This window comes from Chlamydotis macqueenii, chromosome 2 (assembly GCF_036417535.1).
Source record: "Chlamydotis macqueenii isolate bChlMac1 chromosome 2, bChlMac1.mat, whole genome shotgun sequence".
Lineage (NCBI taxonomy): Eukaryota > Metazoa > Chordata > Aves > Otidiformes > Otididae > Chlamydotis > Chlamydotis macqueenii.
This window is the reverse complement of record NC_141557.1, coordinates 112606968-112628383: the sequence shown is the minus strand read 5'-3', so window position 1 is coordinate 112628383 and position 21416 is coordinate 112606968. Positions and strand designations below refer to the sequence as shown.

The window sequence follows — 21416 nt, the reverse complement described above, 5'->3', positions numbered from 1 at the left end:
AACCTCCATTATCTACACCTGTTTTACAGGCTCCTAATCATGAGAGATTAGCAGTCGTAATTCCTGTTATCACACCAGTTGTCAGAAAATTGGCTTTTATCTGAGAGGTGACTCTTATAAAATGCTTATGTTGGATATACTAACGAAGAAATATTCAGAGAAGAGTCCGTTCGTTTTGACTAACAGAGTATACCTAAAGAATTTTCAGAGAGCACCGCCTTGGGAGCCGAATGAGGAGAAGCCAGTGTGGTCTGGAGCACAGACTGGGATTAGGTGCTGGGGACCGCGCTCCGTCAGGGGCCCAAAGCCCACCCGTGGCCAGAGAGGGCCGGCTGTGGAGATTTCCAGCCTAAGGCGAAGACGTTTACAGGGGCCGCACCGGGGGGGACACGGGCCGCCCGCCTCAGCGCGGCCCTGGGGCTCCCCTACGCCTCGCCTGACCCCTCAGCTCCCCTCCGGCCCTGCGGCGGGGGGGCTGGGCCCGACCCTCCCCAATGGGGCCGAGGGGGCCGCAGCTTCTCTCCCTGCGACCGAAGCAGGGGTCGCCGGCGAGGGGAGGGCTACCGCAGGGCGGGCGGGGAAAGGGAAGGGGAAGCGAGGGAGGAGGCGGTGGCGGCCCGCTCCGCCCGCCCCTCGGTGCTGCTTGGCGGGAAGGGCCGGGCTTTGGCGGGCTCGGAGGAGCGGCGGCCGGCGGGAGGGGGACAGGCGGGCAGCAGGAACCCATTCCGGCCCGCAGGGAGCGGCCCGGGGCGCCTCTCGCCCGCCATGCCTGCTGAGGGGGAGCTGCCGAGCGCGGGGGACGCTGGCACCGAGCCCGGCGAGCCGCAGTACCTGCGGCAGGTCCGGCACATCCTGCAGCACGGCCACCGGAAGGAGGATCGCACCGGCACCGGCACCATCTCCGTTTTCGGCATGCAGGCGCGGTACAGCCTGAGAGGTCGGCACCGCCGGGCCCCCCACCCCTGCCCGCCGTGGCCTCCGCGCCGGGGTAGTCGGGGGGAGGGACGCCATCTTCGCCGGCGCTGTCCCGCTCCCGCCCGGGGAGAACGAGGCCTCCCCCCGCTCAGGGCCGGGGCTCAGACCCGTTGCAGGGGCCTCCGGAGCCGTTTAGGTCCGTGCCGGTGGCTCCTTCGCCCTCTGCCTCCCCGCCGGCCTGCGGCAGCTCGGACCCCTCCTATCCCTCGGCCCAACAGCCAGGCCCGGCCCGGGCCCATAGCTGTCCCGTGGTGAAAAACCGGATAAGATGTTGAGATAGTTTGTCTTGCTCCTTCCTGCCATGCAAACATAGTAGGAAGGATGGTTTGTGAAATAGATTTGCCAATAATTTTATCTTAAGTCATCGGTTTCTGTTGCAAATGCCTGCACAAACATCTGTACGCTGCGCTGCGGCATCTTCATGGCAGAGCTAGTTAAAGTCCCCAGAGATAATTCATCCCCCTCTGTCCAGGAAAATAAAAGCCAGTTTCTTCTCTTCCTTGATCTGAATATGACAATTACACATCCTTTCCCAACTCCTTACTTCCTATCCCAACCTCTGAGTGTCAGATGGTGGCATTACCCTCTATGTGGAGAAGAACCTAAGTCAGGTCATCCTGACAGATCGCTGGTCATCTCTGACACTCTGAAACTTTTTTCAGATCAGTTCCCACTGCTAACAACGAAGAGGGTGTTCTGGAAAGGAGTGCTGGAGGAGCTGCTGTGGTTCATCAAGGTTCGGTGTTTGGATATCTCTAGGGGGAATGTGCCTGAGACTGAGAACAAAAGAACAAACTAGTGTGGAGTAGATTAAGGCGTTTGGGGTAACTGCAGATGCTTCTGTTCCTACTACAGAACAGAAGTAGTACAATGGCCCCGAATACTTTGCACACGGAAGGCCGTTATCTTCAAGACATTCTGCATTGTTACCAATCAGAAGATTTCTTCTGTTTTTTTTTTTTTTAAGGGAAATAGTCTGAAATAGTGAGGGCTTTTGACGATTTGCCTATACTTTACAGTTATAAAGCCTAGTACAGTGTCCTTTATTAGTGTTTGAATAAGAAATAACAATAAGAAGTAGATTGTAGGCAATTTAATTGTCTGCTGTTTAATATTGAGATCGCTTTTATTGATTTGAGCAGAAACAAGCAGTGTGGAACCGCAGTTGAAGACTGATGGAAACACTAGGCTTTTTAGTAGCGAAAACGTGAGATCTAATAGAGATAATAGCTGTAGTTAGAGTGTTAAAATTCAACTGTAGATAATACATTACGATTCAGTGTTCCTTTCTATTTTGTGACGTTGTGCAGGTATAGGAAAGTCTACCTAACCATTGCCTAGATAGCAGGACTCAAATACATGTTCATTTTTTTAAAGTATCTTTTTTCAAATATAGGACACTAGACACTCCTCAGAACACTTTCTGTGTTGGATTTTTGAGTGTGCTGATTTGGACATGTTGCAGAACTCAGATTTCTCTGGGGCATTTTGTAATATTTTTCATTTTTTTTTTCATTTTAACAAAAGGATTTTTAAGACCTTAAGTTCGTTATAGGTTCCTTGGCAAAGACAATGCCTAGGCTATAATTTTTTTGTTTGTCTACATTTGTCCATCTGTAAAGTAAAATCTTGTTCTCTGTGAATGTGTGTATGAAATGACATACCACAGTTGACCTTGAGATTGTACTGTTTGTGCATTCACAAAGTTAGAAGAATCCTGGGTTAAATAACAGCAGCATGGCACTTCGAACTTCATCCTAGTGTGTTGCTCACAAATTTTATTCTGTCCATGTGCAAGAACCTCATCCAGTATACTAATCAGACAGTTTATCCTTTATAAGGGATGAAATACTGTAGACTAGCAAAGCTTAATACAGCTGCTTCAAATCATGTCTTCTGTGTTGGGATTAGGATGTAGACTTCTTACTGTCTATGTTTTGTAGGGGTCTACAAATGCCAAAGAGCTCTCTGCAAAGGGTGTGAAGATTTGGGATGCTAATGGATCACGTGAGTTCCTGGATAAGCAGGGTTTCATTACCAGAGAGGAGGGAGATTTGGGACCAGTGTATGGTTTCCAGTGGAGACACTTTGGAGCAGAATACAAAGATATGCACACAGGTAATTGCATACAAATACAGTATTGATTGCTTAGTGAGATGTCTATGACACCACATTTCCAGAATACCAGTGCAGGGTCCTGATTTCCATGATACAATTGTGCTGGTGAGAACTGACCTTAGTGTACTACATTCACTAGAAAGTGTGGAAGAGAAAGACTTTTCCGTTCTGCAGCTGGAACAAAGGATGTCTCAAAGTTCATGTTAGTTACAGATATTAGACTTAATATTGGCATGTTGACTGCTGGGAGAATACAGTTTCATGTGAACACAAATGATGCAAATTGTGAATTGACACATCTAAAAACTTACTAAAATGTTTCAGCGTTCCTGAACTTAAAAGGTCTGAGGTGTAACATAGCTTGGAAAAAATGAACAAGATAAATTCCCATAGGTTTCATTACTAATAGATTTCCTTAAAATGCATTACTAATGGATAGCTAACTGGCTCCAGGAACTAACATAACTGTTTAAAAAGGCTTCTGGCACAGTATTGCTGGCAGAAAAATTCCCTGAGATGCTAATTATATATTACTACCTTGTTTGCCCTCTTGGGTCTCCCTGTAACCGTAATTTGGTGTTGCATTGCAATAAGAGTTATTAGAAAAAATTAGTTACCAGCCATGCTGATTCACTGGCATGAGTCAGAGCAATGAGTAACAACTAATGACTCTTTTGTTCTGGAATCCATTCTAATATTCAGTTAATTCCAGTGAGTTTTTTGTATAACTGGTGTTGAGTCTAAAAATCAGCCTGCCAGTGTCATTGAGTGAAGTGTAATATCTGGTGCTATACACTGTCAAAGTTCCCTTCTGGCACTAAATGGTATAGAAGTATAGTTCTCGTACATGACCTTGTGAGTACTAGATGGATGTGTTTATTCATCTGTCCAAAACTTTCTCCTTTTGAGCACGCAAAGAATCCCAGCACTCCATGTTACTGGTCTGGGCGTAATTTTTTTTTTTTTTAAGAAGGAGCACTATAGCATGCAAATTAGTTTAAATACCATGAATGACTAGGTGGTAGTATCTTGCCCATTCCAGTACAGCTTTCGTCCTATTTAGGTAATAAGTCATTGTGAATGGTAAAGTAACATGCTTTGTCCAGTTAATTTTTTTGTATTACAACTTTTGTTTCCTGGGATGTAGTGTTTATGCAGATTTCTTGTTTGGTCTTAAAAAATGTCTGTTGTTGAGTCTTGGAATAAAGTGTTCTAAATAGGAGTGGTCCTATTTCAGTTGGTGGTAAAGGTAGTCAGAACACACAAAAGAGATGGAGGGATATATGAAAATACCATCATGAGAATTTCACAAGCCTTACAGCACCCTAAGGAAAATCAAGAATAGCCTGCATTTGGAGGGTGCCAACTGATTAATCACTTTCAAAGTAAAATCTTCAGAGGTTGTCATTTGGGTATTACTTCTCAGAGGGATGTGGGCTGGGCTTTAAAAAAGAAAATGACTTGAATCTATCTGGCTTTGATGTTATTTGCTATTTTTCTTCAGATTACTCCAACCAAGGAGTTGATCAGTTGCAAAAAGTGATTGAAACGATCAAAACCAATCCAGATGACAGAAGAATCATTATCTGTGCTTGGAATCCCAAAGGTATTGAACAGCAGACTTTAAGTGAATGTGGTTGCACATTATCTTGCTGTATGCTAAACTATGTTCTAATCCTGTGTCAACAGTCAGTTCCATTTGTTGTTCTTGCTTATTATTTATCAGACTACCAGGAATGCAGTAAAAATGGCCAGGGGTTATAAGCTTGGTTCTCTTTCTACTTAATTCTCACATTCAGACCTCAAAAATTGTGAACTGTTACTTTGAAGTTTTTCTTTCCAGGTTAAAGTGAAGGATACACCTGGCTAGCAGTGTCATGCAATCTCTGTTCAAAGACAGCAATTCTTATTTAAAAAGGTTAAAAAACAAAACAAAAAAAAGAGTGTACCAAAGCAGGGTGCCTGGTTTTTAGCCATAAAATAACTTGTAAACTTACCAAGAAACTTAAAACTAGAGAACAGAAATACGATTTGTATTGTAATCATCTCCTTCAGCATCGGTTGTCTAGATATCCATTCAGTCTGTAGAGGTGCTTCTAAATAAGAGCTGGTGCCAGAGAATGTTTAACTTCAGCAGCAGTAGATCTGTGCACAAAAAAAAAAAATCACCCAGCATTTACCACTCATGTCTCTGAAGGGGGATGCCACAGCTTGAACATTCTCAAATATCAGAAGATACCTAGTTAAAGTTTTCCTTACCTAGCTGTAAATGCACTAGCTGCACTTTCAAGTGTAGATAAAACACTCAAAAGGTCCTTTGTTTTCTGATTATTTTTTTTTATTGATTTTTACTTTTATATCTCAATAAGACAGTAAAGGCACATTGCAATGGGAAGAGAATAAGATGAAGCAGTTTGAAGTCGCTTTAGGGTACATGCCTAATTTTACTCTTAATGTCTTCCTTTAGGGAAATCAACTGTCTCACTGAGGTGAGTAAAACCAAACTGCTGTGCAGCATTATGGCATAAATCTGTTCTGTGAAATATGTGTTTATTACTTTTCTGGTCATACAGTCCAGGAGACAGGTTGTCATGACTGGGACTTAATTGCTTAGGCAGCAGGAGTTTTAAAACAAGAGAAAAAGCAACAGAGTGATAGTGCAGTTGTATTTATGCTCTCTACTATATTTCATTAAATGCTTGTTCAGGTTTTGCATCTTCTACATTTATAACACATTAATACTGTTACAATTTTTTTTTTTCCCTTCTTCCTGTACTGCGATTCCTAGATATTTCTCTGATGGCTTTGCCTCCATGCCATGCCCTTTGCCAGTTCTATGTTCTAAATGGTGAATTGTCTTGCCAACTCTATCAGAGGTCTGGAGATATGGGACTGGGAGTGCCTTTCAATATTGCCAGCTATTCACTGCTCACATACATGATTGCCCATGTCACAGGGCTAAAGGTAGGCTATTTAATCATTTTACTTAATCTTGTCTGAGAAGTGAGAAACTAAAAGATAAGACTCTTCATGTCACGTCCAAGAAAAGCTGGAATGAACGAGCTGTTCAAATTCTTGCTGAAATATGTGTAAGAAAGCGCCCTGTAAATTTAATGTGAATTGTCCCTGGTCTGTGTGTGCAGTTAGGATCAGCAGTGTAAGAATTCTTAAATTCAGGTCAAACAGACCGATCGTCCAGGTCTATTTACCTGAACATGTGAAAACTGACCTGATGTGCTAGTCTACTTCTAAGAAGTCTGAACTGAGCACTTGTCCTTACGGGATAATAACATACCAGTGATTCAATTGTGTAGCATGTGTTTTTTATTGGAAGCAAACAGTAGCGCAGCAGTTGCTGTCAAGGTTCCAGTTTGGATATTCTGCCCACTGAACTTCCAGCTATAATTTCAGCGGGGTATTTTTTTCATTTCCTACTGTAGATTATTACGTAGAGTGGTGGTATGTTTTCAAATAGCTACTGCCCTGTCTCCAGAGCTGTATTTTGTAATTTGGCAGAGTAATTTAAATGCACCACAAGTAAACTTTCCTTTTCTTAGAGCATGTAAAAAATTATACTAGCAAGGCCACTTGGGCCTGATCCTCCTGCTACCAGCAACATGAAGGGGAACTTACTTAAAGTAGAGAAGCAGGGAAGAATTGCTTTTCACAGCAATTGCACATCTACTTAAGAAGCTAGGCCAAGGTACTAGAAAAAGCGAAGTTTATGTCTATAAAACAGCTATTGCCTCTCAGCCACTTCTTCTCACAGCTTTGGTGGTTTTTAGTGTAATATATCCCTGATCTACGTTGGTGAGAGGGCAGTAAAAGAGCCAATAAAACTTACGTAAGTTAAATTAGATTGCTCAGGGGCTGCTGAGTCACAGAACTTGCAAGCTTGCAAAACCCATCTGGATGCTTGATAAGTGCTTTGGGCTTTAGCCTGTGACTGACGCCTCCACTGCCACAAACTACACTGTTTAGTAGTGGCTAAGGCCACTAGTTTGAAGCTAGCTTTGGCAAGTTCTACTCATTAGAAGTGGAGTGGGAAAGCTAGATGTCACTGCCCCACCTGTTCCCATCTTGGTGAGCAGACCAGTAGTGCTTCATTTGTTTAGCGAAGCTGTTAACCTAGCAAAGGTAAGTTTTTTGGTAAGCTACTGGAAATTTCATTATACTTTTTCATTAATTATGTATCAGTCTGGGAAGATATTGTCCTCAGAGCTTGCAAGGATATTTTGATAATCCAGTCCAGTACAGAACCTGCAATTTAAGATGCTCAGAATCAGTACTGTAAGCATTGTAATGTTTTGCTTTCTTGAAACCTGACTATCTGAAAACTGTATGTATTCTCCTTTCTCTTCAGCCTGGAGAATTCATACACACCTTAGGAGATGCTCACATATATCTGAATCATGTGGAACCTCTAAAAGTTCAAGTAAGTATTTTGTATTTTTTTATTCTTTTGCTTTCCACAATGCTTATCCAATACAAAGTGATCTCGGTATTATAAATATCCTTTTGCAAATATTAAGTTGTGTGGCTTTTCTTCTCATTTCTACCCTATTTCTGTTCCACTCAGGTCACAAACAGAAATACAATACAAACATGACTGAAATGCACATCAATGTACTGTTCTAGAACCAAGTTAGAGATCCAGAATCCATACTCCTGCTTTTGACTTCATCATTCCAAAACCTTAGTAAACCATTCCACCTAATACAGACAAACACAAAATAAAATCTCTGTGTAGTATATCAGAAAAGGATAAGTTACCAATTTACAGAATTAATCAGTATTACTATTTGGTTGAATAGGGCTATATTTTCTTCAGGAAGTAATTTGTTGCAGTAGGAGCAAATCAGAATTTTATTTGATTAGACTTAGCTCAAATGTCCTCGCCATTCGTATGATTCAAAACTATCCAGAGAACTAGTTATTGGTTTGGACCTGAATGTTACTGTGAGAAACTGCAGCACATTCGATGTACGTCTAGGTCAGAATTTCCGATTTAGTTTGCTCTGGAAGGAATCTAATCTGTAACCACTGGAATTGCTCTGCAAGCTGAAAATGCTTGCAGTGCGTTTGAATGATCAGGGAATCCACGTTAAAATTATGCTACTGCTCCCTATCAAAATACTAAAGTAGATACCACCTAACTGTATTATATTCTTTTTTTCTTTTTTTTTTTTTAGTGTAAGTTTTCTTGAGGAGGAGGGAAAATCTGCATAGTGTAATCTAAATTGGGATTAATGAGATCTAATTTATAACACAAAATCTCTGCCTTCAAGTATTAGCTTTATACAATAAGCTTGCTTTTATTTCAGCTTCAGAGGGAGCCAAGACCTTTCCCCAAACTCAGAATTCTTCGTAAAGTTGAAGATATTGGTGACTTTAAGGCAGAAGACTTTCAGATTGAAGATTATAATCCTCATCCACCCATTAAAATGGAGATGGCTGTTTAATGCTATAAATCAGCTTTTATTAATATGGAAATGTACCTAAGCTACTTAGCTTTCTCTGGACTTAAAGTTATGAGGATTTTATATACTTCAAAAGATACATACTTTAGTATTAAAAAAACCCAGATACTATTGGACCAGAACTGCCTTCAGTACTAAACTGTAGTCATACAGAACAGATTATTATTTATTGCTGCTGTACTATGCAGATACTAACCCAGTTTTAAGTTGTTAATGAGATAGTTTTCTACACATTGTTTCAGTTACCAGTGGCCACTTCTGTTACAGTTCAGTTACTATGTGCGAGTAGCACTTGCTTACATGCTTTATTTAGGGTTTACATGCTTTATTTAGTACTGAAAATAAGAGCTTTTATGTACGATAGAGGATTCCTTGAAGGTTGTAGAAGTCTTTGAATATGTTCTAAAGAGTGTATGTTTAATAAAGATTTTTTTAAAACATCTTCTGGAAGGGATGATGCATATTTAATTTTAGTATATTTGTTTCTGGTTAGTAGTCAATAAGAGCTGGAAAGCAAAAGTAAATTCGGTTTTACTTTGGAATCTGGAGGGTGAGATCTAGCAAGCAAAAGCAAACTCCCATGGTCTTCACAGATGAACCAGCAGGAAGACAAAAGATCTTAATGGAGCCTTATCTGAAATGCAATCTCTGCATAACATCTCTGTATCAGCATTTTATTTTTATTCCCCAGCCGTATATGAATGAAGAATTTGATAGAAATCAAACAGAGCTGTAGTTAAACACAGGTTACCAGACAGTATTAGTAATAATCTGTCTGTCACCATTTAAAACCAGATCTCACAAACATATGGACTAATTTTGCAGCCTGGAGCAGTAAAAGTTAGAGATGGTGGTATTTGTAGGATTGAAGCTTATTAATTAAATCTGAGCGGAAATCAGCTTTCATCTCTCCTTGTCCTTGCAACATCTGCAGTAACTTCAGTCTTTATAAAATTTCCCTTCAAGAATTCAGTTGTGAATAGATCCATGGTTAATAGTCAGACATGGCATATTCAGTACGTATTTGAACACACAAACAGAAATGCATAGTAATTTTAAAATTAATTTTTAAAGTCAGTAAATGGGTAAATATAATTGTTCAAGTGTACCATTTGAGATAATTCTAAGAATTTAATAAACCATATGCTTTAATTCCATTCATTCAGGGGCCTGCATAAGAGGACTGTTGCATCTTTCTTAAACCAAATTGATTATAATTTTCAAAAGCATATTTTGCATCAAAATTATTTGCAGATCTCATATTGATCTCCATTATGCTGATCACTCATCTTTAGACTAAATTTTTTGTAGCAACATGTCATGTGCTCAAAAAATAAGTTCTTGTTCTCTTTTCCTGACATTTAGCCCAACACAACAGAATTGCAGAAAAAGAATGTAACTTACCTTTTGTAAGTACATTAAATGTAAGTAGGCCACTGCTTATTAGAAAGGTTCTCCTCAATATGTACTGTGCTTTTTCTGCTGAGATCTTTCGATAAATTTGATACATTGATCAAACCTGTCAGTTTCTGAGGCTGCGTTAAATGGACACTCAGTAGCCAACCTGTAGTTAAACACACTTGGGTCTTACCTTCTTTAGAATTACTAAACTTTACAGATAGTAGCAATATTCTTGTTACTAGACTTGAAAGCCATGTCACATGCTCCTTCTAATAAATTTCATGTCAGCTCTGCAAGTCTTATATTTTAAAGCCACCTAATTCGGATATTGCAGGTGTCACCTGCATTAATGATACCTCTCAGCTGTAGGTTGTCAGCAGCTTCTTACCATGTGCATACTTTTCTAAGTTAAGTTAAATGTTCTTGAGTGTATTTACAGACCTCTAAAGTACAAGAAACAAGTTTAAGTTGCAAATTCACTTGACAGTTCTGCCTACATGTAGCAAGTTACGTTCCTTTTGCTGGAAACCTCTTTGTGCAATGTGTCGGATAAGGTGGAATCTGCAGGGCATTTCAGCAAATGTAGCCAGATTTTACACAGCAGACTTCAATGTGAATAAAAGTGAAAATACGTATATTTTAAATTAATAGGTATGAGACTTCTATGATTTCAAGCAAAAAAATATGAATATTCAAAGACTTAAACAGGAGGTACTCAAGGAATTTTGATTTGCAGAATATGAAGACTGTTCACTGCTGCGAAGATGACTAGTGTGACTGCAGGCTATATTCAGAGCAGTGTTTTAAACAAAACATGGGACATTGTTAGATCCTTTTGGGAAGCTATGAAAGGAACAAATGCATGCTGTGACCACCAGGTAGCAACATCTTTTTTTAAGAAAAATAACATAGTCAATTTATACTGCAGTATTTTGTATAACTAACCTGCTTTTAAGGCTTTGAGATACTGGGATATAAACAAATACTATCAAGTGCTGGACTAATTGACAGAGACCCTCAAGTCCATACTAGAGAAAGACAGTGCCCAATACTAAGACATTGAAAGCCCTTTGGTGCAACCCTGCAGCATGACATGAAACAAAGAAAATTACAGCAGTGCATGCAAGGTTACGCTCAGAAATCACAAGCATGACAGCTGAAGAAACTAATCAGACTGGCTTGGGGGGTGAGGAAAGAAAGATTTTCTCATTGCTGCTTCATTTTGCAGAGCCTTGCTCTGGAACTTTTTGGCTATCAGCAGCACAGACAAGTTTTCACTCACACTTCCCAACCTGCAGCTGTCAATTTGGAGATAACTCAAGGCTTTAGCTTGTACAAACTGTTTAAATATCGTTCTGTTGTGGCAGCATAAGGGAAAAAATAAAAAGTTAAGACCTAAAGTCTCCCAAATTAATGTATTACAAGAGCTGCTGGCAACTCATATAAAAACATTTGTACAATGTCCCTGCTGGCTGTCTCAATAAATCCAAATTATTTTTATTACTCTGCTTCAATAAGCGATCACATGAAAATTTGGATGAAGTGAAGTTCAAGGATGTTGCCAATATTAAAAATAATCAGCTTATACCTGTAATGTTAAGAACACTACACCTGACACAATGAACAGAGATGATACAAAATAAATGACCAAAGAGCATGGTTGTACTTGAATGAGTTTGGAAATCACGGCCCCTTAAGTGGGCATTGGACTGCATAAGTGAAGGTGAAGTGAAAATGCAAAGTGAAAGTGGCCGTTCCATTCCAGGATGGAGACAGGGGCTTAACCTGTCCGAAGGCAGCTGAGTTTGTAGCGAAACAATTATTTAATGCTTGCACGAACTGATGGGGCAGCTCTGCCAGATAATTGCCTCACGGACTGCCTCAAAATCTTTTTAGGATTTAGGCTCCTTTAGGGGCCAACTCTCTCCCCTCCGGTCACCTAACCATGTTCCCAGGCAGGGACTTGGGGTACACTGGGGAACGGACTGTTGTAGCCCCACTTCATCATGCTCAGGACTGCACAGCTTTGGGATATGCTTGCGTATGTGAATAAGCATCTCTTCCCATTTTGAGACAGCTAAAGTGAATATAGCAGTGATTCTGCTGTAGGAAATAATTCCTTCTTCTGGAGACCAGTCCAGCCAGATGAGAGATGACCTTGTAAACAAGATACGCTTGGATAAGGGTCAAGATTCAATTTCTAGGTGTGCTACAGATTTCCTGTTTGGAGCTTGGCTAAGTTGTTCAGTCAGTTCAGGCCTCACATTAATTTTCCCATTTTTGTAGTACGGATAATAGTAGTCCCCTTATTCACAGGGGAATTCTGTGGATAAATACATTAAATGATTATGTGGTTCTCAGGTGTTATGGTGAAAAGAAGCAAAAGGTTACACAAGCTATCAAGTAGAACCAGTATTCAGGACTGGCCTTTATTTTGTAAAGCAAGATATACTAATGGGTAATTCAAACTCATCCTAATAGATGTTCATTATAAAACACTCCTCTCCACAACTTAAGTGTCCTATCTACCGGTAGACAACAGGGGATAGTGAGAAGCACAATGAAATACGTTGATAGCAGGGCTTGGCATGAGAAACTGGCAGCAGAGAAACTATGCCGAGGCAGTCGCTGTTGTCTCCAGTTGCTGCCGAGAACTGAGAATTTGTTAATTCACATTGTTTGGCTCAGTAGATTTGGTGTCAAGACTTGGCAAAAAGATGGGTGCAATAAAGACTAATTTATGTTAGGTTCGAGACTGATATTCTAAAAGGTACCAGTCTGTCTACTGACACGTTGCTATTTATGATATATCCGGGAATTAGTTCTGGTCTTTGGGCTCATTAAAAATATTTCATGTGAAAAGTATTTAAATATAGCTGATGGTAATGACTTACTACTAATGCTAGCAAAGAGTTTCCTTTGGGGAAAGGAAACGTTACAATCTTTTAATACAGCTGCATATATACCAGCCAAAAATGGGCAGAACAAGTTTCACCCAAAGAAGGCCCGGACAGGTCACTGGGTGCACTGAGAGGCCTCACCCTGACCAGCCTCCCCTGGGCCCACACCCTCAGTCCATGGGAGCAGCTGGCCCCCATGGCACCATGACAGTTGTCTCAGGCTGCCTCAGGCCCTAAGCCAGCACTGCAGAGCCTGGCCCATGGCTGAGCAAGGCCTTGCCCTACCAGCCCTGCCTTGGGACTGGCCTGGCTCTGGGCTCTGACCCTCCCACAGCACTGGCCCCTGCCTAAACCCAAGTTTCTGAGTGAACCTCTCACAGTGGGGCTTTGGGGCTCTTCAGGGGCCAGCTGAGAATCCTCCCTTCACCACCCCCCCAACCTTGTCAAGCCTCTGAGGCTACTCAGGGTCTGCCTGAGCACCTCACCTGGCTCCTATCCCCCCCCCACCATGTCCCTTTCCCATTTCCCTGACCCTGCCCTGGCTCTGTGTCCCCTGAAATACACCCTACACCCCACAACAATGAAATCACTCTTCAGCAAGTCCTGACTGAGCCCAGATCTCTGTTGGGCAGGAGGACACGTCCCTCTGGGGAAAAGCTGCTCTCAGGGCAGGAGTGGCCTTGCTGGCCCTGACCTGCCTCAAAAGAGGCCTTCCCACCTCACGCATGCCTTCGGGACCCATCTCAGCTCAGACCATCGCCCCCAGTCCCTGCCTGAGCTATCCCCGGGTGTGACCATGTCCCATCCCATTGCAGCTGTGCCAAGGCATGGACCTTACTGATGCAGACCCTGAACCACAGCCTGACAGCCCAGCTTGGCCTGGGTACAACTTCATCACCATGGACAGATTGGCAGGAACTGGGCTGTGTCTGACCCTGTTCCCTGTCACTGGGCCAGACCCTGCCCTCAGAGCTATCTTTTCACCATGACCTCATCTGGCAACCTTCTCAGTAGACCCTGACTTCCTTCCCCAGACCTGCCCTGCCAGCCATGCTATCAGCTCCTGGCTCCCCAACCCCTGGTGCACCCCTGGCAGTGCCCCAGCTTGCTAACAGCATGATTTTCTGGCATTTTGATCTTTACAGTTGAGTTAGTGCAGCACAAGTAGAGTTGATACAAGAAGAGGAGCCAGAAACCTCTCCACTCGAAAAAGCAGTCCATAAGACACAGCAAGGTCATGTCTACACATGCGCTGCTGTCCTGAGCAAAACACTCACTTAAGCACGAAACCCACAGAGCGAAATGGGAGCTGTGATAATTATCCTTTGGCTAGAGGGAATATCAGCTTCAGCAGCCCTGCAGCTCTCTACAGACCACGTTGTCCAGCCTACATTGTTCTGCACAGATGTTATCCATCTTGTCTCATGGAGCTGCAGTGTGCTCTACGGAGCAGCATGGACTTACCCTTTGTGCCTTGCTTCTCTGCCTTTCATATGTGCAATAAGGATCATGGATGCATTCTTTCATATTTCTCACTGCTGTGAGAATATATAATTTTAACTGTTACTCTCATAATAATAATAATAATAATCATCATCATAAACGCGGCTATTTCTAGGTTGGTCACAGAAATCGTGTGTGGGAAGAATGAACCAGGGAGACAAGGTGAGGGGAGGCAACCTTGGTAGGGAATAGCTGAAATAGATACCAAGTAATTTTCAACTGTTGCATTTAACTTCAGTGAGAAAAGCAAAGGAGTTTTGGCACCAGTTCCAAAGCTTATGCCGTAGTTGCATTAAACAGGCAGTAATTAGGGAAAAGCCCAAAACACGTCTGCATATTCTTACATGTTCTTTGGTTGCCACACCAATTCCTAGCAATGCTAAGGCCTGCAAGGACATAACAAACATTCAACACTTTCTTCTGCTTTTTGCTTCCCAACGGAGTTGCTCAGTAGCATAAAGGATGGAATAACAGTTGATCCAGCATACTGTTTTCTACTCATTTTATAGAAAATGTAACATATTATAAAATTTTTATTGATTTTTTTCCACTTTCTCTGCTCCACAAGCAATGTAAAGAATTATATAGCACAGTATGCAGAGCAGTAAAAAGAAATACACATACCATACATCTGGAGTTTTAACAATGCTGCTAAGTATAGCGTGTTGGGAGCACAAATTCTGAACTGAACTTCGCATTTCACTGGAAACCACACATTTAAAAAAAAAGTCCATTCACATTTCATACTAAATGTTGGCTGCCTTCCTCATACAGGCATTACAGTCCTTTTATGTATTTTTTTTTAGAAACAAACTATTTCTTTAAACTTAAGGGAATACAGGTGCAGAATGTGTGTCAAGGTCCTGTAGCAAATACATTTAATGGTACTCTGAATAACTAGTTCAACCTGAACTCTGAGTATGTGAAGGAACAGTATCAACATGACATTACAGTACTGACTGGAGCCAGTGTATTATTATTGAAATTAAAGAATTAACTCTCCAACCTTTGGAATGGTTGCATGTCCCATCTGGACATGCATATCCTCATCTGGAAAAGTTGGCTTCTTAATCCACAAGGGTTTAAACTCAGCTGGTTTAGTGACCCACTCTATTGCTTCCTTTATTTTCCATTTTTGGTTTGCATCCAGCATCTGGGGATAAGGAAAAAAAGAATCAAATACACTGAAGGATTCCATTGACTTTTTTCTGTCAAAGTCTCATAAAAGGAGCTGCAAAATTGATATGAAGTGGTAGAAATTCAGGAAATAGAAAGGAAATGAAAAGCTGGAATTGCCATTCTGTCCGTGTTGTACTTTTGGCCACAGTTACACTGAGTTGCAATGACTACAGCTATATCCAGACTAGGTTTGAACCAAGCAGATGAGGAGCTCCGGGAAGTAGAGCAGAGTCATCTGTGGAAATGAGTATATCTTGGCAGCATATACTTGAGTAAAGCATCCTAAAACATGGACATGGCTGTCTGAAATTCTCAGCAGAAAAGCTTTTGGACAGAAAAAATGCAGTAGTTTAAATGAGTTTCTCAAGCAGCGCTTCTCTCCCACGCAAGGGAGAATTTTTCTCCCTACAAAAGTGAAACATCTGAAAATGACACCACAGTTCCTCTGCAGGCTCTTCAGCTCCTTGCCATCCTGTATTCACAGAGCTCCTGGTTTGGCATTTTATGACATATGGCTTCCCATGAAAGCTCCATGCTGAACTGCAGCACCCAGAGCCGATCGGCGGTAGCAGTGGCATGTCAGGGAACACGTGGGGTGAAGAATCCAGTCCATAGCAGTCAATAGAGTAACATTTCCAAATCAGACTGTGTGACTTTCATCTAATTATTCCTTTTAATTAAAATATTTTAGTTTTAAAAACTTATTTTACAGTTTATTTTTGGCCAAACATTGGTGAAAAAATATGAACAGGCTTTCCTCTGGAAGTCTCCCTGGATATAAAAGGCACTTTTAATCTTCTAGAAGACAATCCTGGAAGTGATGTTCCCCCTCAGACTTGAATGGGAGTTCTGTCACAGAAATATGGGATAAAATTCTTAGTAATACGTCTACTTTGGTCACGTTCAATGCTACTCTTTGTGGATATGTATCAACATTTGTTGGCATCATTATTCAGGATCTGAAGAAGGAAGAAAAAAATATTTGTCAAGAAATGTATATAATGAGAGATATTTCAATTACTGATTTTTATCAGAAAATAACATAGTACAGTAACAAAAACTTATATTCACCATTATTTTGCCTGGGCCAATCATTTCTCATATTAATCTGCATCTGCAGGTATCATCCTGCGGATCTGCACCCACCTTTACTTTGAATCTAGATTCATACTTGGAACAAGATACAGACCACTTCTGAATGATTAATGCAGCAGTGACCTGGAATCCATAAACTAGAATTTACAATTTCAGCATCCCTATCTTACAGAAAGAACTTTCTCATTACTTCTCTTCCCTTGTGAGTAAGCTTCATCCTACTCTGAAAATAAAACAGCAATTTTTTTTTCATAAATCAATGAAAATATGTTTATCTTCATTTGTGATCAGCCCTCAGCTTTGCCATACCATTACTATTTTCCTGCAATGCAGCATGATGCAGCAGTAGAGTGGGAAGTGTCTGAAAGAGATACAGAAGCAAAGTCATCACTTCCCATATCGTAGCCCTAGAAGAGTTAAACTAGGTCTAGTCCATCAGTTCAAAGCATAAAACACAGAAGAATAACACTCAATACAAGTGTTTACTATATGTTGTCCAGCCTTCTTTCAAGGCCTATGTGTGTAACTGCAACAAAGTTACACCAATTATACATCTCCAAATAACTCTACCACACTGCACCTAGAATAATACTAATTATAGACATTTTGAGAATAAGAATAAGCTTTTTATTTCTTTCTTGAAGGTAGCAGAAAACCATCAGAAAATGAGATCAAATATATGAATAACATCAAGCTGAACCAAACTCCTCAACCCAGCTAACTGCCTTGACAAATTTTTCTAATCCAGGTACGAACATCCCATGACTCAGCAACACTATTTCTAGATGTACCGAGGCTTATATTTTCCAGAAGATAAATCTCAGCTGTATTAACTAAATCCGACACCAATGAACTGTCCAAAGCTTTCACAATATTTCAGAGAAAGCTAAGCATATGCAACTCTCTCTGTCAATTTATGGATGCTGCTTCGCGAAGGAAGCTAAGGGCCCTCTGCTGCTTCTAGTACCCCTCAAAGCCAAGGCAATCAGAAGTTCTAGAAGAAACCAGCAATTATAAAACTTTTGAGGTTCATGTTATCTGTGAAGGAGACATCCCATTTTTCACCTATGAAGTTACTGCAGGTTGAGGGCACTGTGCTTCTGAACATAGCTATCCAAGCACGAATTTCATGTGTTTTCATTAACACTTTTAATGATCGCACTTTTGGTTAATTCATATCACTCTCCTGAGTATCCCTATGTGCTTAAGCTCCTTGCTTAAGCCAACACAGCTGCACCTGAGCAAACTTGCTGTTATACACAATATACCAACATAAAGAGACTTCAGTTTCTGCGTTAATACCTTGTTCTCAAAACTCGTATTCCTTGAGTATCTCCTTGATCACAGACAGGACTGTAACACTCTGCCTTACTGGAAAAATTACTTAACTGGCATTGGGCCTGCTTTTTACCTCCCAAAGTATATGTAATTGTTGTGGTTTTGTTTGGTGGGGGGGGGCTAAGGTGGTAGCTTCTGTAGGAAACTGCTAGAAGTCACTCCCCTTTGTTCAGTGGACTTGGCCAGGCCTCGGGCGGACCCGCTGCTGGCCAAGGCCAAGCCGATTGGTAGCAGAATGTCCCGTGATAACGGCTTTGCGATAACATATTTAAGAGGGGAAAACAGAAAAAAAAAAAAAGAAGAGAAGATGTGAAGAAGCTGAGCCTTGCAGGCCTCACCCTCTGGCCTCTCGCCAGGCGGCCGACTGGGCCTGGTCTGGCCTGGCCCGGCTTCAAGAAGTGGAGAGGAGATGAGCTGGATGATGTGAAGAGATTCTGAGAGGCGTCTGCCAGCCTGTTGTGAAGAACTTTTCTTGTGAGAGGAACCGCTGCAGACGCCAAGGTCAGTTCAGAAGGAGGGGGAGGAGTAATGCGGCTCCTGGCCAAGATTCCCCTGCAGCCTGTGGTGACGACCATGGTGGAGCAGGTTGTCCCCCTGCAGCCCATGGAGGTCCACAGAGGAGCAGAGATCCACTTGGAGCCCGGGAAGGACCCCACATCGGGGGATGTGGATGCCTGAAGGCGGCTGTGGCCATGGAGGGCCTGCTGGAGCAGCCGTTCTGGAGACGGCATTCCGTGGAAGAGAGATGACCCACGCCAGAGCAGTTTCATGAAGGACTGTGGCGTATGAGTGGGACCCCACAACAGAGCAGGGGAGGAATGTGAGTTCTTCCCCCGACCATGAAGCAGCGGCGTAAAAAACAACGCGTGATGAACGGACTGCAACCCCCATTCCCTCTTCCTCCCTGTGCTGCTTGGGGCGGGGGGAAAGTAGTAGAGATAATGTTAAGCTTGGGAAGAGGGAGGGGTGGAGGGAGGTTATCTTGTTCTCTGTTTCATTATCCTGCTGTTTGTAGTAATAAATGAATAGTTTTCCCCAAGTCGAGTCTGTTTTGCCCATAATGGTAACTTTAAGGATTTCTCCCTGTCCTTATCTCAAACCTCAAGCCTTTTTCTTATATTATCTCTCCCTATTCTCTCGGAGGGCCCTGGGGGGAGTGAGAGAGAGACTGCATAGTCTGGTCCCGATGCGGACTGAACTACGATAATGTTACTTTTTTACTATGTCCAGCAAAACTTTTAAGTGTTTAGAAGCAAACAGAATTGGTCATCATCTGTTAGCATTTCCTCACTTCAGATACCATTTAAAATCTTACTACCATAAGACTGAACATTCAAACTTGGTTTAACTGCTATCTGAGTAGCCCAGCCAGCCACAGGATCTAGAATAAGCCAAATATCCATGCTTCAACATTTGCTGTTCTGAAGCAGATGAGGATGGTTTCAAGTCAGGCTATGTTTTAGTCAACATTATTTTGTTAAATACTCCCTCAAAGACTGTCCTTTGAGGAAACTGAAGGAGTGGAGGTGTTTAGACTGCTTTTTTTTTTCCTTGAAATCCGTAATTTTGATCAAATAGATCAATTTTGCTGAATAAGCCCTTCCCTCTTCTCTCTAGCTATGTCTTTGCAAGAGAGCTGCCAATCAGATAAATCCTTGGAAGAAGCAGAGAACAGCACAATCTCCTTGCTAACCCAGCGCAATGATTTATACAGCAAAAAGCCACCAATGCAGCACAAACCGAATGACTGATGTTGCACTCCTGGGACACATGCTAGCAAACAATATGCTTCGTCTCACACAGTCCCCTGTCCATTCTCCAAGAGATGCAGAGTAATGGTTTTCATCAGGTACAGATCTGTGTAAGCTCACCCCTTTCCTTTTTCCCAAGCAGGACATTTTGGAGTGTTTCTGGAGGGGAACAAGCATAAATATCAAATTATACCAAAGAACAACTTCTCCTCCCCCTCCAGATGTCATCATTATGGTTGTTCTTCCAACCTCTCTTAGTCTCATAGGCTACTCCTACCAAAACTGATGAGCCAACTCAAGGATTAGGAAGTGTACCAAATTCAGGCTTGACAGGAAAGATGACTTACCATAAGCTTCTTAATCTGCTAGTGTATCAGTAGTATATCTGAAATCCATGCGGAATGGCGATTGTTTGGCATCCTGATCTGAAGATGACATGTGAAATAAAAAGCATAACATAGTAAAACAGCATGATGAAAAAAAGATTAATTAATGCTAGTCACTTGAGGAATGGCTGTCAATCTTTTCCCTACGTCTCTTAAGCAAGCAGGGAGTTGAGACAGCAGATATTCTAAACCTTCCCTCCTAACCACCTCATCAGCTTGTGTTGCATTGTCAAACGTGCATTTGCCTAACTTCATGGCTCTAAATAGTTGATAAGAAGCCCTTTTCAGCTTCCTATTAAACTCTACCCAAGTAGGAGTGAAAAATTAAACAGAAAAGCCAAGTCACACTTTTCAGTTGTCAAATTAAGACAGAGAAGCACCCCTGTTGTCACACCTCCTGCTCTCAGGAAAAGAAAAAACAGGTTATTTTAGAATAGCCTCTTTTAGATCTTAATACTGAGCAGAATTCCCCTTAAATGAGTGATCACTTCAGCAAACAGATCAACACATGAGGCACAAGCACTTGCTAGCAGACAATGGTAGCACATACAGTTCAATTACTGAGTTTTTAGTCTTCAGTAAGGAGTTATTTTTGGGAAAAAGCCTCTAGCAATTAGTAAAATTAAAACAAACCCCCCAATTATCCAGACTTAAAGAAAAGCAGCTCCTTGGACAAATCATAAACAAAGACTTACAACTTAAAGCACAATCTTTAAAGCTTCCTATTAGCAGCAGACATCAGTTCCCACTGCCAGCTTTGACGCTGGAGCTTCTGTCCAGCTTCTGTCTGAAATGAGCTGTAAGACCATTTTAGTTTGGACATCAACTAAAACATGTAATCTTCTAGTACAGTTTAAAAAAATAGGGCCCAGTTGCATTCAAACTGGAGATACAACAAAATTTCCTTACCATGTTGACTAGTAACTTCCACATTTGGCACATGAAATTAATTACTGGCACCAAAGCAATGTGGTTCTCAACCCCAAGTAAAAACATTTGACACTCTCTCTGCAAGCTCTGCAGTCAGGGTAGTGCGGTGGCACATCCCAAGCCACATGGTACATGAGTGTGACTGGCAACTCCAGTCAGTGCTAGCAATAGATTTTTGCTGTTTCTGTCCTCTTAAATCAGAAGATCTGCAAACAGCAAACATGTCCAACTGTGCCTGTCAGGATATGGCCATAACAACATTGTAACAGGTATTGTTTGTCCTCCTGAAAGGGTCTGAAGTGCTAATTCTGTGCTCGGGTTCCACCATACCAAGGGTTTTAAGTTCGCAGAGCAAAAGGC

The 21416-nt window shown here is 41.7% G+C and overlaps 2 protein-coding genes across 3 annotated transcripts; one reads left to right on the top strand and one right to left on the bottom strand.

Moving 5' to 3' along the window:
* Window positions 1-663: 663 nt before the first annotated feature.
* Window positions 664-9018, top strand: TYMS (thymidylate synthetase). 2 transcript variants are annotated; one of them, XM_086742236.1, is made up of 7 exons: window positions 664-937; window positions 1638-1711; window positions 2919-2982; window positions 4598-4699; window positions 5882-6057; window positions 7457-7528; window positions 8418-9018. In XM_086742236.1, the coding sequence occupies exons 1-7, from the start codon at window positions 766-768 to the stop codon at window positions 8553-8555; spliced, it is 798 nt and encodes a 265-aa protein (XP_086598362.1). In that variant the 5' UTR covers window positions 664-765; the 3' UTR covers window positions 8556-9018. The 2 variants fall into 2 exon arrangements, with proteins under 2 accessions (XP_086598362.1, XP_086598361.1); XM_086742235.1 differs by having other exon boundaries at window positions 2919-3093.
* Window positions 9019-10031: 1013 nt separating this feature from the next.
* On the bottom strand, window positions 10032-19873 carry ENOSF1 (enolase superfamily member 1). Its single transcript, XM_086741495.1, is given in 9 exon segments — window positions 10032-10137; window positions 10920-11002; window positions 11191-11342; window positions 14724-14763; window positions 15384-15530; window positions 16628-16719; window positions 17147-17165; window positions 19316-19410; window positions 19861-19873. Coding segments are annotated over 8 exon segments (726 nt in total). The 5' UTR covers window positions 19403-19410; window positions 19861-19873.
* Window positions 19874-21416: the final 1543 nt, after the last annotated feature.

Coding starts and splice junctions, on each gene's coding strand:
- TYMS (XM_086742235.1), top strand. CDS start 766: ATGCCTGCTGAGGGGGAGCTGCCGAGCGCGGGGGACGCTGGCACCGAG. Junction 938..1,637: donor GGCGCGGTACAGCCTGAGAG/GTCGGCACCGCC, acceptor AACTTTTTTCAG/ATCAGTTCCCACTGCTAACA. Junction 6,058..7,456: donor CCCATGTCACAGGGCTAAAG/GTAGGCTATTTA, acceptor CTTTCTCTTCAG/CCTGGAGAATTCATACACAC.